The sequence below is a fragment of the Chelonia mydas genome, chromosome 3 (genome assembly GCF_015237465.2).
Source record: "Chelonia mydas isolate rCheMyd1 chromosome 3, rCheMyd1.pri.v2, whole genome shotgun sequence".
Lineage (NCBI taxonomy): Eukaryota > Metazoa > Chordata > Testudines > Cheloniidae > Chelonia > Chelonia mydas.
In genome coordinates this window covers 63,521,203-63,536,989 of record NC_057851.1, presented here as the reverse complement: position 1 = coordinate 63,536,989, position 15,787 = coordinate 63,521,203, and the positions used below count along the sequence as shown (strand labels likewise).

Sequence of the window (15,787 nt, the reverse complement as noted above, 5' to 3'; positions counted from 1 at the left end):
TTAGTGCCCCTGCCCCCCAAACGATGGTGATTTAAGACCATCTAATTTAATTCCGTACATGTTTTGATATTTTTTTTCCTGAGACAATAGTGAAAATATTACTTAAATTTATAGTAAAGCAATAAAAAAGTTAAGCCCCAGGTTTCCCCTCATTTAATGTTTGCCGTCTCTTATTTTTGTGACTAGAATCATGAAAAGGCTGGGTTTTAAATCATTTTTCTGAAATTCACAATAAATGTAAGTGACAAAGTCATACTAAAGACCAGAGATTTCCTTTAAAATGATTCATACTTGTGGCTGCATAATTCCAAATTGATGTCATATTTTTAAATGCTAGAAAACTCAATGAAGGTAATATTTATAGTTTTAACACCGGTGGCTTTACATTGTGTCTTTAATTCTTTAATGCAATTCCTCAACATTTTCATCGGTCAGGAAAAACTGATTAAAAGGGATCGCGTGTTTATTTCCGCCTTTATACTCAGCAGCAGGCAAGCATATATTTTCCTGAGTTTTCAAACCGAAACTATGGATACGGAGAGAGTGATCGTTTTGCAGTTAATTAAAAATAGGTCAACTGCCGCGTTGAGATGGCAGGAGGCTAAGCAAAACAACGGTCCAAATGCAACAGAAATAGAGAAGACAGGTCGATCCTATCATGTAGGCAAACCTTCCCTGGACCTGAAGCCGGATTCTGCAGTCCTCTTTGAAATCAACGGGAGGTTTGCCTGTGTTACTGAATAATCGCTGGACACCTGGTTACTTAATAAATCTGACAGGCTGGTTCCTCGCTCTGTTTCCCCAAAGGGATCTAATCTGCCCCTTCCCACCGGGCTCCTTGTTGCAGGTTACACTGGAACCTTGGCGTGGAGCATCTGAAGCAAGTGTGTTGGGTAGCTAACCATAATAGCGGCTTGTTTCATTTATTGGGTTTCACCCTTCTCTTTCTTTCTAACAGTCTAAGATGAGACCTGCTGCTGAGCAGAACCGTGTGATAAATATAACGGTTTAGGTACATTCCTGGGATCCTCACCTGTTGGTAAAAACATGACAAAATGGATGAGGCCAACCTGCTAAACTTTACGCCCAGAGTGTCCAGCTCTATGGGCCTGCATTGCTCACTCTTACTGGACGCTAATGAATCGCATCGTATTCACCAGAGCCGTCCAGATAAAGTTGGCTCAAATCCTGAGGTCTTGAGTCATGCCGAAAGCCTGATCTGTTGCAAGGATGGGAATCCGTATTGGATGGGGTAACTCTAGGTTTACACGGGTGTAACTGACATCAGAACCCATCCTTTACTCATGCGTGTAGACAAGTTTCGCCGGAGTGTAGAATCAGTAAGGACAGAAGGGGATGGCGGGTTGTGTCAGCAATGGTATGTGCTCTGGTTTTCCGCCATTGGGCTGGAAACAAATGACTACGTTTGGGGACAACAATTTGGGAAAATCTAAGCTAGCCCTAATAATCTGAACGAAAGCCTTTCAGAAAACGGACTTGAGATGTTCCAACGGGACTAGGAGATTTAGCCACACAACTCCCATTCATGCTAGTGGGAGTCGTGCGCCTGACTCCTCGGTTTGGAAAATCAAGTTGGGAAAGAGCCTCGCTCATGTCCGGGTGCGCGGAAAACAACACCCATTTACTTGAGAGACTGTGGAAGGGATCCTGATCGCCCTGAAGTCAACGGGGAGGGAGTGGGAATGTTGTCCCGATTCACACCGTGTGAAATCCCATTGAAGTGAGCGTGTGATTTGTCCCTGGAGGTTTTGCCATTGACTTGACTGGGAACAAGGACAGGCCCTGGAACAAATAGGGCCCAATTCAACCCTCCTTATTCAGCCAAAACTGACTGAGTTCAGTGCTGGTTTTGGCTGAAGAGAACGTGAGCGGCTGAGCCCCGCCCCTTCAATTGTGCGGCTCCAAAGGCGACATCCTGCTAGATTCCGTTTTCACTGAAATCCCTGACAAAACCCTCCTGATCGCCAGTGTGAACGGGATCAGGCCCATTAACGATCAATTGATTGACTGATTGATTTATCATCCAATCAGCAATTCTCAGTCACTGGAGACAGCCTTTTATTTTTTATGCTCACCTCTTTCTTTTTAAGCTAACATTAAACACAGAGAAGGAAGCTTAACAAGAGAGCTGGTGAAAGCAACTTGGTTCTAAACAGCAAGAGCATTTAAACAGAATTGGTGCTTGAAATCCAGTCCCCAAGTTCCAGATTTGGGCCTAGATAGCCCCATGTAGCTGACTGCTGAGAAACTGTAATACCCCCACACAACCAGGAGGGCTAAGGAAGTTTTCCTGTCTGTTTTAAATTTAAGCCGTACTTAACCCTATTTTAGCGAGTTTTTATAGGCGATGCAGATCTTTGGGAGATTCCGTCTAGATTTTTTTTGGTTTTGTTCTCCTCCCACCCCGCCCCGCCCCGAGCTGAATACTGTTCTGGCAGAGTAACTGAGGTGTTAACCTGCCTTCCAGCATTTTACATATTTGCTCTATCTTGCTTAGCACTTTGCTTAGAACAAGCTAGAAACGTTTTAATGATGGACACACGTCTCATGTACAGTAAGATCGTGGCTTATCCTGAGAATTTCTGATCAACTCCTATAAATCCTCTTTAGTTGGTAATATTTAGTTTATTCTATTACAAAGCAGCTGAGCTAAAATAACTGCTGACTTTTTATATAAAACTTTTTTTGGGGGATGAGGGGGTCCACTTTATTGAAAACTTTTGTAAAATGATATAAACAACTTTCGTAGGGCCCGATTCTGGATTCCCTGGCTGAGTAAAGATATGCGGAATCGGGTCCTGAAAGAGAAAAGAAATGGCAGTTTTTGACATTCCTGCCCTCTTTCATGGTAAGCGGAGGTTTAATGTTCAAATATATTTGCAGAAAGAAAAAGGTTGAATGAAGACAAACCGCAAACTAACTTCTGTATGCCCTTGAAGATATTCAGTGTAAGAAAATGTCAAGTCGTTAAAATATATTTTTTCAGGTCTAAATTTGTAATAGCGCTGAATACAGAAATACAGTACTCAAATGCTTAAACCCCATCTACATTTAAAATCCAGAAAAATAAAGGTTATGCCGAGAGACACCACGAAGGTGTGTTTTTCATCATCCCTTAAAAAAAAAAAGTTTTTACAGCCATATGGATCACAGATCGTTCAACACATTTCAATAAATCCAGCTATTAAAAAAATGAAAACAGCAAGTCAAATCGCAGATTTGCAGCAGAAAACTGAAAAAGTAAACGCCCTGAAATACGGGATGATTTGTATATACCTGATGTGAAAGCACTCAGGGTCAGAGCAATAACCATTTCATGAGTATACATACACTGCAGCCGTTCTGCATCTCTAAACGTTAGACTCCTCGCTGGTAAAGGACAATGATTTAGCCCCAGAAGAAGGAAACAGGAATTGGGGTTGATCAGGAACCTTTATGTTAGTAACTCCCGGTTTTCTAAAGTGTACGTATGGCATTTGTAACTGGTTGGTTTTGATTGGTTCGTTTTGAAATATGTCTTGCTTATTCTTCTAAACCCGGTCTCCCTGTAGTGCATACCATACCAGGCTCCTTTAACAGACGTAGTGTTATTGGGAATACAGAACAGCCGTTTTTATTGGGGATTGTTGTAGCCGTTTAAACCGGTGACTGTTTGGATTAATTTAGCACATTTCCGGAAAGTTATTGTTGTATTAAGCCCGAAACCCACCTAGCATTCCCCATAGCATGCCCCGTGGCACTGCTTTCTGCAGAAGTTGGCTCGGCTCTCGCCCGTTTAAAAAACAGCTCCATAAAAACTGAGATCAACAGACACATTTAAACCCAGCCCCGGTGTTTGTGATGTTTATTGTGTATTGCCCTTGCCCACCAGACCCGATATGACATTCTGCAAAGTTTGCCAGCAGGACAGGCTCCCAGCCTCCAAACGATAACGGTCGGTGGGTGGGAAGCATTTCGGTATTTTCAGCTTAAAGTATATGCGTTGGTAGGTCAGTACCTGATCCCTGAGATGGGGCCTGCCGATAAGGGAGATGATGATTTGGAAAGTACCTGCCGGTCAGAGTCCGGTGGGTGGCTCGCAGCTTCCTCGGTGGGTGCCCGGGTGGGTCCTGCCATTTCAGATCCCTAGGAATGGGCAGATGACCTGGTGAGATCTTTGCAGGTGGGGAAGGGGCCTTGGTGGTCCGCGGCCAGGGTCCCAATTACAGAGAGATCCCAGCAGCCGCCGCATGCACAGATCCATTTCCCTCCTCTGTATATATTGGCCTAATTTCCATCTTGATGGCGTTTAAACTCTTGAAAGATCCTTTAGCTTAGCACTTTCATCCACTCTGCACATCTGATTTTCTTCAGATTCAATCACACTTGGAATAGGCAGAGCAGACAGATTTTAGACCATGGAACAGTTAATAGATCCCAGATTGAATGTAAAGATTAACTCCACAGCCCTGTTCAGTGACTGACACTAGACATTTTACATTATCCTACAGATTCAAAATGACATAAACTGGAGGGGGATTTTCCCACTTATGACTTGCTTTAAGACAAGTTACTATCTTCTCCAAGGGGGGCTGGATAATGCCACTGCTTGTTTGATTCATTAAATGTGTCTCGGCCATCTACATTTTCACACCGTTAACGCATTTCTAAAATTTAAACATTGTTAAAATTACTCGAAAGGCTAATTTAGCACTAGGATATTTGCTAGGCAGTCCTTCCCCTTCCCCAAATTCTGGAGGTTCAGCCCGCTCGTTATTGAAGTTAAGAGATGGGTTTACATTTTAGTGGTATGTAAAAAACCCTGTTATCTGGACCCTTAGAACCTATGAGATTTGCTACTCAATAGTTCAAACAATAGCTCTAAGAACATACATGACGCAGAACGTTAATGTAGTCTACAATTACAGAATATGGATATGATTGTTTAAAACAGTGCCCTAAATCCGTGATCGCTCTTATATAAAACCTTAATATTCCTTACGTAAGATGTGTTTTTCTTCTATTTAACGATATGAAGCACTTTGATGTGACAGTGGAAACGTTCTGTAACACTGTGTTCTAAAGGAAAGGGTAGGCGAGCTGTTTCTTTGGCTGGTTTGGGAAAGCAAAGAGCATAATAATACTGGCCCCAGCTCTGTAGCGTTTGATATTTTGTTCATGGGAAAAAAGACAAAACGATCCGTTCCCTAGCCCGCACCCGAATATGATTATTATTAAGTAAATGTCAGTGCTCATACAAGGCTTCGCTGAATTTCCTTTTTTTTTTCTTTTTAGCTTCAGTGTACAATCGATTATTGTAACGGGGGCTTCGAGAGTTTGTGCTTAAATTCACGCTGGCCCCTGTTTTAATACAATCAGAGCAGCGGAATAATTCACAACCCTGCCGTTGTTATTATTATTAAGTTTTTAAACCTGGCTGTTCCCCCGAAGAACTACTGTAGAAAGGGAATGCAATGGGCACTTAAAGCCGCGGGACAGCTTTGTACATTTCAAACGAGGTTCCTTGAGGGGAGTTTTAAGACTAACGCAGGTACAGTCCCAACCACGGAACAAAAAGCTCCTGACCAAAAAGGTAAAAGAAGAATAAAAAACTCTGCCATGCTAATAAACCTGGGTGTAGTTAAATACCCTTATTCTGCATGTATGCAAATCTGAGTCCCCTCTGAGGTTTGCGTGTGTTCCCAGCAGGAAACATTGCAAGCTGGGAAAAGCAACGTTTCCCTATTTTTAATGAATGCTCTTTACCCAGAGTTAATTTGATGGGAGTGTAACGGGGGAGGGGCACGAACCTATTTTTATCTATTGAATTCTGGTCTATGCTGCTGCCACGATCAAGTGAAGCAGCCTCGCACCTTTCACGCGGGAAGGCGGGGCGGGGCTGTGACTGGCACGCCCGCAGGGGGGAGGGGGCCGAAGGGGGTGAATTCTGGAGTCGGAGAGCATCACGTTGGGTTCCCCCACACCCTGCACTTTTATAACCTTGTAAGGAAGAAGGACCGGGCTCGAGATAATCCCCAATTTCTGATTGGCCCGCACATGGCTTGATTGACACAACCCCCCCCGGCTCCGCCCAGCCCCAGTCACTTTATTGACACTAATGAGCGAGTTCTTTCCCACCGGTCTCCTGCTTGGAAGTGCTGACAGATCAAGGCAACAAATTTCAATTACAAGCCCTAATTTGTGTCCGCAGAGCGTTCGTGCCCCATGTCAGTCCTGCCTGGCCCGTCAGACGAGGCAGAGCTCGGAGGAGGAGGAGGGGGCGGAACAGCGCCTCTGCAAACGGGACCAGTTTAGGCAAACTTGGCTGATCCCTGGCACTGGAAAAGCAGGGCGAGGAGCGCCCCGCGCCCCGCGGCTGGGGGATCGGGAGGGCGGCAGGGAGCGAGGGCCGGGCGCTGCGGCGCGGCTTTGGCCGGGGGCCCGCGGTGTGTCTATGAGCGGGGTCTAGGGCGGGGAGGGCTGCGCGCCGGGCATGGCAGAGAAGCGGCGACCCTCGCCCGGCACCGCGATGAGTCTCAAGGCTCACGCTTTCTCGGTGGAGGCGCTGATCGGAGCCGAGAAGCAGCAGCACAAGCAGCCGAAGCGGCGCAAGCTGGGCGGCGAGGAGGAGCCGGCGGCGGCGGCGGCAGAAGCGGGCAGCGGCTGCGAAACGGGCTCCTGCGAGGGCGCCGACATCGCCCCGTTGCAGCCCCACGCTGGGGCAGCGTCGGCGCCTGGCAGGAGCTGCGGCGAGCTGGAGCTGAGCTGCGGCGCCCAGGGACCCGCCGGTGAGTCTCCTCCCCGCTCCCATCCCACCGCGCTGGGCGCTGCAGCGGGAGCGGGACCAACCTGCGCACCCCGCCCAAGCTGTCAAAGCAGCCGCTGGCCCCACACACCGGCCGGGGCCCGGGGAACTTCCCCGGGCACACTGAGAAGGGGCGGGGGGGCGGATTCTGTCCCAGAGCCCAACCCCGGCGTGGCTCATCTTTGCTCGCTGCAAACCCTCCTGCGCCGGGTCAGGCACTCCGGCTTCTCCCTCTCGCTGTGTAGGAGGCTCACTCACTCTTCTGACAGTTTTTCAAGTTTCTTTCCTCTCGCCTCCTCCCCTTCGAACCCGGCTTGGCTCCGGATCCAACACTTCTCTCCCGTCCCCTGATTATTTTTTCTCTTTAACACCGTGGTGCAAAAATCCCTCCCGCCAATGAGCTGGTAGTAAAATATCTGTCAGAGCGGAGATGTGTTAATTCAACTGCTCCAGGCATTCGGGGAAACCAAGGGTCCGGTGCGCCCCGATCGTGTTCATTTAAAAGTTCCGTTCTCTGGTATTTTTGGCAACTGCATTTCAGGTTAACAGCACCCTAATCCTAACACTAGACGTAAAAAAGCTGAGGCGAGGAACAACGTGGATTCGTGTCCGTTAAAAAATCCGGTGCATTAATATGCCAGAGAAGGGCAAACGCTGCAGAGGTGAAATCAAATGTCCAGCGAAATCTGCAGCCAACGCTGCGACGCTGATTCATTTCCCGCACGCCTGCAAAAAGCAGCGCAAAGGGCCTGGCTCGCTCCGCCCCAGCAGCACCGGGAAAACAATCAGCCCGACCGTATCTCCTCGGTGCCAGGGGTTTGCTGCCTGCTGGTGCTCACCCCTGAAGCGGGGCTGCCGGGTCCCGTGGAGCGAGCGCCCTGGCTGTGATGGGTGCTATTGAAAAGATACCCCTCCGGCGTCTGTTATCAGCTCTGAATTCCCGGTCCCGGATGACTTTTCGCCCCGCGCTGGGACACCCGCGTATACCCACTTGCACAGGCCGCGTATCTCTGCGCTGGGCCCGCCACGGGAGAGACAGGAGGGCCTCGGCGCAGCTAGCGAGGACCGCGCTGTGTGTAAACGCTGGGAGGGACGCGCGCTGGGTCGGGAGATGCTCCAGGCCTCTCGGTGCCTCTCCCCTAGCTGCAGTGGGTGGCGTGGGAAGACTTTTGACTGGCTCTTTCTCTGTTGCTTTGGGGGCAAGGGCTGGACCCGGCAGCCCTTCCCCGGGCTCCTCTCCGTCCAAGGCGCTCCAAAGTCCCTGGGAGCTGTGGCTGCGGCGATCCCGGGCCCTGCTCTCTGCCTGACCCTCTCTTCCGCTTCCCTGCCTCCCGGCTCTCATTCCAGGCAGCTGCGAGGAGAGTTTCCTAGGAGGGTCCCCGCCCGTCTCGCCCGGCGGCTCCCCCAAGGGGTCTAGGGCCGGTTCCCCTCCGCCAACCCCGCAAGTGCCCCGGGTAGATCTGCAGGGAGCCGAGCTGTGGAAGCGCTTCCATGAGATCGGCACCGAGATGATCATCACCAAGGCAGGAAGGTAAAAAGGCGCGGCGCGCACTCATCCAAATCCGCCTTCTGGGGCAAATGCACTAGGGCGAAAGTGTCGGGCTGCGCCGGGCTGTTCTGCTACACTCGCCAGGAGAGACGCAGAAAGCCAGCACCCAGCTTCTGCACCTCTGGGTGGGCGCAGCAGTACCGCGGGGGGAGAAGCTGCGTAGGAGTAATCGAAATCAGACGGCACAACCACATCACAATCAAACCGCCATGAGAAAACTAAAGAGTTCAGGCCCCTTTTCCCGCAGGCAGCGCTTGGGTGCACGGGTCCTTGAAGAAAGCAGTAGTTTGTTAGTCATTTCCACCCCACACTCATAAATACAACAAATGAATAGCATAAACTGGCTTGTTAATTTCTAGTCTCCGGTCCAATTTACAGTTGCAGGACAGGCACATTTTTCTTTTTCTCGGTACCCCTGTTGTTTCTTGGAACTAGGGAAAGCTGGAGTTTCTAGGAGGCTAATATGGCTAAAATTAATTGTGAAGTCCATTGATAAAGGAAGATCAGACTGAATACAAATGAGACAGGATATCCTAACTGCCCTCCTGATTTATGCTATGCTCTCCTTCAGGTGGATAAACACATTGTCTCATAATATAGCTTTGTTCATTCACGTTAATCAAATACAAAATGTGATGCTGCAGCAGCCAGATTTGTTATGCTGTTTTGGACAGCTAATTTATAATAACTATACAGATGGCATGCACAGTCTAAAATCTGCAAATACATCAAAGTGGATAAAGCAAATTGATTTATGAGCTAGGTAGATCACGATAATTTTAGATGGGCACAGGAGCATGTGGAGTTTTAGGTTTCCTGTTCATTAGGATGAAGTCTATGAATGTTGTATTCTTCTAAAATAAACTTTCCCCCCTTTCCAATGGATACACATGGCAAAAACCTGGCTAGTATAAAAATATCTGAACTTATTAGAAATTACAAAAACATATTTGATTGAATCCATATGCTACCTTCTCCATTTTCAGCGAGGCTTTATTAATGATTGAAATGCAGTCTTAACTAGCACAAAGCAACATTTGTCTTGAGGGTCCAGTCAAAGATTTTCCTTTTTTATCTTACAGGTGCACTGAAATAACAGTAGGAACCAGTTAGCCAAGACAGTTTCACCCTGCTGTTTATTTAGAAATTATAGAAATAACATATATTTTTTCCTTCTACAACTTTAATTTCGTTAATTGTTTAAGAACAACAGAAAACATGGAATTTAATTTGGATGGCATTTGGATTTATGTAGTAAGAAAAAATTCTTTTATTAGTATGCAATCAACTAGTCATTATAAAATTTCTTATTTTTGCCCTTCAGAATGAACTTTTCATCTAAAAGGCAAGTGTCAAACACACCCTGAATTGAGACATGATTTTTTTAATTTAAAATCTCCACATTGGTTAACTATTCCACTTGTGGACATCAAATGATCTAAATTATGAACTTATTTATAAACATACTTTGTACTTTGGTTTCTGCTTTCAATAAAGATGTTTTACTGTACCTTTCAAACACAGAGCAACTCATGGACTTCACCTTTAGTATGTTACAGACCGTAAGTCCCTTCTGAATAAGGAACATATTGTTTGGTTACAGCATGGTACATTGAGTTTTATAACTGCATCCTTGTTTTATATTTATATCACCATGTCTTTAATGGTATAATTTGCTGATATATAAGTGACACGCCCTTTGCTGCTGTCAGTACTCATCTGACAATTTAAATTTCTGCAGGTTGTGATCTTGCTTGATAAGAGCTGTTACTTGCGCATCTCATGTAATACATGTCTAGTAAATGGCTAGCAGGCTTTAAATGCACATGTAGCTAAAATAAAGTCTCAAAACAAAATGACTTACTATCTAACAATAAAGTTGAAATTAAATGGTGATATTTGTACTCTCAAAATGTATCACAAAACATATGAAGCATTGTTCAGCAAAAATGCACTTTAAAAATCTGTTGTAACCTATCAAATGGACATTTCGTGGCTATGTGGCCATAATGATCAAAAAAGACTCTTACAGACTTCTCTGTATTAGGGAGGGAGGGGGTGCTCACAAACTGGTTACTTTGCTGTACTGTACAACTGTTCCCAAATCCGTTTCATATTAAAATGACCTCCCTTTTTCTCTGTTCAGGCGGATGTTCCCCGCAATGAGAGTGAAGATCTCAGGTTTAGACCCACATCAGCAATATTACATTGCCATGGACATTGTGCCAGTGGATAACAAAAGATACAGGTACTGTAATTGTAAAACACAAAGCTTGTGATGCAAACCATACAGATACGGCTGTTGGCAGAGAATATGAATCAAATATATATGAACAGAAGGTAGAATTTAACGCTCTTCCAAATTTTTATTTTCACTCAGTGCATAAAAATAAGTTTGTTGTGCCAAGTGTGCAAGAACAACTGCAGTTTTTATTGAAGTGCTTTCTACATTAGGCTTATGTTCGATAGGTGAGCAGTCATTTTTTTTTTTTGCTTTCACAGACTGCAATTTAGCCCCATCAAAGAGAAATTTTTAATGTATTTTAGTTCCTAGTTCACGGCTACATACATCCACTTTGTGTCCCTTTGTAGTTATTTCCTACCAATGAATAAATATTAAAATTATATATTCTAGTGACACTACATTAAAATGCAAAGCATTTAAATGTTCTTGAATTATGATTCAGATGGATTTATGATAAATGCTGCTCCTTGTGTTATGGATTCAGATTAAAAAGGGATAACAGGTATCTTTAGTGATTTTGATTTGAATGAATTATGGCATTTCTGTCTGTGAAAACTTCATATTTTAAAGAATATATTTATTAATGATTGACCAGTTATGCTAATTATTTCTTTAACACTTCAAAGAAGGGTCACATTTATGTGAACTCTTACCAGGGCAGTCCTGGGCTAAGCAAGTAGTCCTATGCCTATTGGACTACTGGTCTGATGAAATGTTTGCAGGTTTAGGCCCACAATAATTACTATTAGCACGTTTAGAAACTTTATGAATCAAGGGCCTGACCTTATTTGCCATTAAAGTCAAGAGAAGATTTTTACCAAGTGGTTCGATGGGAGCAGGATTGGACCCTTACATATTATCATTTTGGTTATTTCAACCCATTGTTAGAACAATTCAGTAAATCTATTTCCCATAGGTTTATGAAACTTTAATATAGGGAAAGAAGATCAAGCTGACCAGACTTACTCTCAAGGAATACTTTTTTCTCACCATACCAGCACTGAGTCTGAACTACATTTCTTGTGTAACTAAAATTATTAATTGTAATTTCCTCCTTTCATAGGCACATTTATGACAATTTTAGTTCTGTTTACAGAGAAATTTTCAGCAAGGTGACAATATAAACTCCGAGAACAATTCATATAGTGGTGGGGGGGCGGGGAGGGGAAAGGGTGTTTGTTTTTGGATTATGTCATAACAAACCGAAACAGGTTTTCTCTGGGCTAGAGCAGTTCAATTAAAATGGAAAATCTTTATGCTGATTTGGGTCCAAATTAAGACTTTGTCAGCTGGTCATAACAGAAATGTAAATTTACACAGTGCTGAGAGCATGTAGTTTCTGATCTTTATAAACAGCGATCTTTATGTCAAGACTTGAATAACGTTAAAAATTCTGATATTCAGATGAGGAAATTAATATTAAATAGTAGTAGTTTTAACAATGAATGTGTCTTTTTCATTTTAAATATATATGTATTGTTATAGTCCTTGCTGTCTGCATGGCTGACTATTAATTTTCCAAAAAAACAAATTCAGCTCATGTTATCATATATAAAATGCAGTATTTTCATGGTTGGCACGCACATATTTTTGTTAAGAATTTAGTATTATGTTTATTTTATCTTCCTGGTAAATGGTGGTGTTACTTTTATCTGATTTCACTTTTCTGTAAGCAAGGCTCTTATGCAGTGGATGTATTCTTTTATACTGATTATTATTTTACTCCCATTACTGTGCTTGATACTTTACAAACTGCCTGCCCTGAACATCTGAACAGCAAAGAGATACCATAACAGTTGTACACTAGGCCCAATCCTGCTCCCCTTGAAGTAAATGACAAAACTTTAACTGAAATGGTATCAGCTGAGGATAATTTATATTTAAACTTAGCAAAATTAAACCTTATCTGAAAAGTTAGGTATTGTTTTAAAATATTTTAAATAAATTCAATGAAGTACAATTTGTAATGTTCACACCTTAATATTAAATATTAAATCTAATTCATTCACAAATTAAAAAGAATAATAAATAAGATAAGAAATATTAAAACAAATAACAAACTGTATGATTTAGGTAGAGGCTGTTTCTCCACAAGAAGGAATCACGAGAAGGTACCATAGATATCATTTCATAATTGATGGCTTCGTATGATTTACATCCATACATATTTGTAATGAATAATTTTGTTTCCACTATTGATAATGTTGCATATTCTTTTTTCTCTTAAAGAGGAGAACCGTACAAAGAGACATACCTGGTGAAAGTGTTGAAAGACATTTCTTAAAATTAAATCATACTGTTTATTTTTTTTGCTAAGGGCATTGTTCTTTTTTCTGAAGGGTGTATGCCTATCAGACATATTCATTTGCACAGTTTTTAATTAGTGGGTTTTAAAAAATATATAATTGTTCTACAAAATGGCTGAATTCAGAATAAGATATTTTTACTGAAGGATAAGACATTTTGACTGCAGAATGACTTTATTTTTTTTTAATAAAAAGAAACATAATAGGATGTGGGTTTTTTATTTAAATATTTCTGTGGTACTGTCGAGAAGATCAATATGGTTCTCACAGAAATCTTCTCCTTTTAATTTCATTCTCTTTTTCATTGTCACAAGATGCGTTGTATCTGGAATAGTTTTATTTGTGGACTGTTTCATGTTAGAAACAACATGCTAAGTGAGTCATATAAAGAGTTGTTTATGTCATTGTATAGATTAAGGGCCAGATTTTGCTCTGTTTATACTGGAGCCCATCCAGAGTGATGCCATTGAGATCAGTGGATCTATCCCAGCGTAACTGGTGGTTAGTGGAAAGACTGCAACTGGCTTTAATGAGAGTTGGATCAGGCTCTAAATGAGAGCAGAATTTGGTCCTGTCTGTTGTAGATACTTTTGCTAATATTTTGTAACTCAGCTGTATGCAGCAACTGAAAATTGAAAGTTGAAATAAAAGTAAATTTAACATGTTATTTGCAGCAAAGAACACTATTGTGTTTCTTAGTGCGGCTATTAAGGTAACTTGACAGTGGTGAGAGAGAAGGCTCCCCAAAATGCTGTGACTTTGTTTATATTGATTACTTGCCTTTTATCTCTCAAATCTCAGTTGAATTTCCTCGCTATTTTTATAGACTTCTTTTAAGTTGGTTATTTTCCCTCTTTTTTTTTTCCTGTTGGAAAAATGATCACTTCTCTCTGGGATATTGTGACTAGATCCATTGTAATTATTGTCCCTCAACATTTGTACATTGACGGGTGCTGTACGTATGAAGTCCTGCTATAACAATATAAATCAGCCTGATTAATTATTTCCAGTTCAATTCTGACAGATGTTGGGCTTCTTTTTATAGGTATGTTTACCATAGCTCTAAGTGGATGGTGGCCGGGAATGCTGATTCACCAGTACCTCCTCGTGTGTATATTCACCCTGATTCACCCGCCTCAGGGGAGACTTGGATGAGGCAAGTGATCAGCTTTGACAAACTGAAACTTACGAACAACGAGCTGGACGATCAAGGGCATGTGAGTATCCCATGTCTTACAATATTGCAAACTAGCACATCAGTCATCAAATAAAGATTTTATGACGTATACCTTCCTCTTGACAAGAATGAACTCAGCCTTGCAAAGCTTCATAAAAATTGACCAGCACACATACAAAATCTGCTCGTTCTTTAGCTTTGATAATTGATTGATGATTTTTTAAAATGGCTGCTAGTTTATTTGCCCCTCAAAAATATGAGACCCCTGGATAAATAGAATTGTGCAAGACTGGATTAACTAAACTAAAAGTACAGAATTGCTCTTATATTTTACCACCATATCCATCTATCTTGCAATTTCAGTTTTTATCAAAAAAGTGTGCTTAAACTCACAAGTAGTGCGAATAAATGTTAGTAATATGTAATAAGTTTATGTGAATAAAAAGTACATTTAACTGTTTTTTTTAACCTAAACATTTGTGTGAAATCCCATGAGGTGTTAATAATTGCACTCCAAAATGAACAACATGGGAGCTGGGTTCACTCTGATAATGATTTATTACATACCTTATGAAGCAAGACCCTTTCACAGCTGAGGCTCATTACTTCTGAAAAAGCTGGCAAACTGCTGCAGTATGAGTGCTCTGTTTGCAAGCTATGAATTGTTTAGTTATGACATTATCTAATGTGACAAAATCTGTTTATATTCATATTTCCTTTTCTCTTGAAAACTGTTGAAACATGACAGATGTAAGCCAGCGTCTTTCCAACAATCCCTAAAATAGTTGTACTTGACACCTTAGGAAATAATTAAAAAACAAGAAGTGTTTTTAGACAGGATGAAGTCTTTACTTTGGACAAATCCAGTAATAAATGGCAAATGTTGGGGTTCTTTCAAAGGGAACATTGAACTCAAAGTGTCTAGAGTTTTAGGAACTTGAGTGACAAGTCAGAGACCGGATGTGGGTTCCATTGACTCTAAAGTGGCCAGACTTATTAAATAGGATGATTCCTCAGTCACGAAAAGGGATAAAATGGAAGACCCCGAGCACTATATGCAAAGATGCTATATATAGCTATCAGCACTTTTTTTCTCTGCACATTTCCCATTGAAGTCAGCGGGACCGCTGCTTGCAGAACAGTGTGAGAACATCGTCCCAATTGTAAATTCTACAAGCACCTCCATTTTCTCTAAAGAAAATATGTGTCTGTAGGGAACGTCTGTACTGCAGTCATAGGGTGTGACTGCAGCTTGGGTGGACGTACTGAGTTAGCTGTAATCTAGCCCGGTTGGGTACTGGAGCAGTGAAATCAGGGTTCCAGGTGGACTTGTACAGCCCACGCTGAATGTCCCTACATGGGAGGGGGTAGTAAAGTGATGGGGCCAAGTCATACCTAATTAAATAGTGGATTTGCACTAGAGATAAATCTGGTCCAATAACTCTGCTGTGTTAAGCCTTGTTCTTTATCTCGGCAGTCTTTTTTCAGTTCTTTGCCTATCCTTTGTTTATGTTACATAGGTGTGAGCAACTATTTTTTCCCACCTGGTTGCAAGAAAGAGTCATAGTATGTTATCGGCAGATGTTGCCGGAGTCAGATTGCTGTTTCACTGTAGATATGTCCGTAAAAGATTTTGAATTAACAGTATTTCTATTTAGAATTTAACGCCTCCCTCCAATATTTACACTGTTTATCTGTGGAATTA

At 42.6% G+C, this 15,787-nt stretch overlaps 1 protein-coding gene across 1 annotated transcript in view; it reads left to right on the top strand.

Annotated features, from left to right (window-relative positions):
* Nucleotides 1-6,147: 6,147 nt before the first annotated feature.
* TBX18 (T-box transcription factor 18) overlaps nucleotides 6,148-15,787 on the top strand; it is a 31,891-nt gene continuing 22,251 nt past the window's right edge. The window contains exons 1-4 of the mRNA XM_007052565.4: nucleotides 6,148-6,788; nucleotides 8,153-8,336; nucleotides 10,501-10,602; nucleotides 13,951-14,122. Of these exons, the coding sequence (XP_007052627.1) occupies nucleotides 6,494-6,788; nucleotides 8,153-8,336; nucleotides 10,501-10,602; nucleotides 13,951-14,122 (753 nt within the window). The 5' untranslated portion in view covers nucleotides 6,148-6,493. The remainder of the gene's footprint in view (nucleotides 6,789-8,152; nucleotides 8,337-10,500; nucleotides 10,603-13,950; nucleotides 14,123-15,787) is intronic.